At 44.3% G+C, this 2,258-nt stretch overlaps 1 protein-coding gene across 1 annotated transcript in view; it reads left to right on the top strand.

Annotated features, from left to right (window-relative positions):
- The window catches only part of MTM1 (myotubularin 1), a 74,541-nt gene that overhangs the window by 25,041 nt on the left and 47,242 nt on the right, over positions 1–2,258 (top strand). The window contains exon 2 of the mRNA XM_018552594.1: positions 1,686–1,758. Within this exon, the coding sequence (XP_018408096.1) occupies positions 1,696–1,758 (63 nt within the window). The 5' untranslated portion in view covers positions 1,686–1,695. The remainder of the gene's footprint in view (positions 1–1,685; positions 1,759–2,258) is intronic.

The raw sequence follows: 2,258 nt of genomic DNA, 5'->3' as shown, positions 1-2,258 counted from the left end.
AAATAAATGGCCCGGCGGTCCCCCCCCCCCCCCCCCCCCAGTGCAATCAAATGCGTGGAAAAACATTGCCTGCGTTCAGGTGCACTGCAAATGCAAAAAATGCTCGACTCGATGCTGATTGGCTGGAAAGCCATATCCCAGCCAATCAGCATGGAGCCGGCTTCATGGCCAATCAGAAAGCTGGGAGGCAGGTCATTACTTGCCGCCTGGCTTCCTGATTGGCCTGGAAGCCGGCTCCATGCTGATTGGCTGGGAAGCCGGTTTCCCGGCCAAGCTCAATCAAGCAGATTAGACAACATGCAATAAGATCGCCCGGGAAGCTGGCTCCATGGCGGCGGAAGCACCGGTATCGGTAGCTGGTATCGACGAGTACCTAAAGCAAAGTATCGGTGCATCCCTTCCTGCAACAAATGATTATTTTTATAATCGATTAGTTGGACGATTTTTTTTAATTAATCGGATATAGACATGAAATACCATCCTTAATTTAAAATACACAAATGGAGTATTGCATACATAAGGTTTACTTCAAAATAAAGCACAGTTTTTTGCAATCACATGCACTGGAACCCATGGCATTGCTGTACCATGCATTCCAGTGCGGGCGGCCATCTTTTTAAAAGTTTTTTTTTTTTTTTTTTAAACAATTGTATTGTAAGCACATGGCACTTGAATAGCTTCAGCCGAGGACTGACAGCTGCCAGTGGCAAGATTCCACAGACGGCGGCTGAATGTAAATACAGCAGGTAGTGGGCTGGTGCAAAAGCACCAATCAACCAACTAATCGATAATGATCGATTAGTTGGTTGCAGCCCTAGTATTCAAAGTCATATGGTCCACACAAAGTGGTTTATATCCTTTGTGTCTATTGAGGAATATACAGTGGTACCTCGGTTCACGAATGCTTCGGTTCGCAAACAGGAAGTTTGACAAAATTTTGCTTCCGTTCGCGAACTCCGCTTTGGGTGACTAACACAACCGCAGATATTTTCCCTGCTCTGACACATGGTCATGGCTTCCTCTAGTCGAGATTGCGGTCTGATCACAGTTTGATTCGGTTCGCGACCAGAATCGCGAAATGAATTAACTTTGTGAACCGAGGTACCACTGTATTTCTATGGTAGCTTTTGTGCCCGGAGTTCAGCTTTAAGCTGACTACATTTGCCTTTCAGCAGCTACAAAGCATTACCACATTCAGTTGTAGTTTTTTTCCCCCTTCTTGCTAGTCTGAACTAGTATATGTAATACAATCACATTGTATATCCAAAGTTTCCCAGTATTGCTTCTACTGTGACTAGATAAGCAAATAAATCGCTTTCAAAAGAAGTTCTTTCTCATTTTTTTTATGCATATATTTCCCAGGGAACATTGGCTAAAGTCCCTTTAGTACTCTAGTTTGACTCGGTGATATTTTACTTCATTATAATAATGTAACCGATCCATTATTCACACTCCTCACTGCAGTTATCTGTAGTATTTGAAATTAAATCTTTTGCAGACGGGGTTGTTAAGTAGCTCTATGTCTTGGCAGACTTTCTTCTCATTCACTAGTGATACCTGGCTGTCAGCAGCATGTCTCTAAAATACCCGTCTGTAAGGAATTGTCTGGTGCACAGTGTCTTCCCGTCATCGAGTGTAAATCTTTTCTCTCTCTCTCTCTCTCTCTCTCTCTCTCCCTCTTAAAGATTCCCGATCATGGCCTCATCCTCGGCTCCAAGGTTCACTTCAAACTCCTTGGAAACTGCTTCAGTCAGAAGGGTAAGTCAGTTAATGTTTACAGCAGCATGTTTTAGAGCACTTTCTCTTGCAGAATGTGAACTGTGCTGGGGTTTAGTAGAAGGATTACACAAAGTTTTCAAATATTTAACACTAAGGCTCCATATTATATGTAGCCTTGAGCCATCACATGCCACTAGAAATGGCAGTGATGTGCTTTTGTTAGTTTCAAATGAAAGCAAAAGTGAAGTGTTTAAAAAAAACAAAAAAAAACGACCCCTCTGGATGTTTTAGCCATAACGTGCCAATATAACAAATGCAAATTAACCTCTTGCCGTCCGCCCGTAGTAAAAAAACGGACGGACGGCACTGCAGCATCTGCGGGTTGCCGTCTCCAGACGGCAATTTTTTTCTGCTCGTGCGCGCCCCCTAGCGGGCACGCACGGGCAGAAAAGACCCGTCCAATGCGAACACCCGGTACCGGGTGTTTCACATATAGGCGATCAGCGGGTCCATAGCCCGCCGATCGCCTATATGTGCTC

This window comes from Nanorana parkeri, unplaced genomic scaffold (assembly GCF_000935625.1).
Source record: "Nanorana parkeri isolate BGI_ZX_2015 unplaced genomic scaffold, ASM93562v1 scaffold93, whole genome shotgun sequence".
Lineage (NCBI taxonomy): Eukaryota > Metazoa > Chordata > Amphibia > Anura > Dicroglossidae > Nanorana > Nanorana parkeri.
Note: the sequence above shows the minus strand (reverse complement) of the source record. Positions and strands in the feature narration are given on the sequence as shown.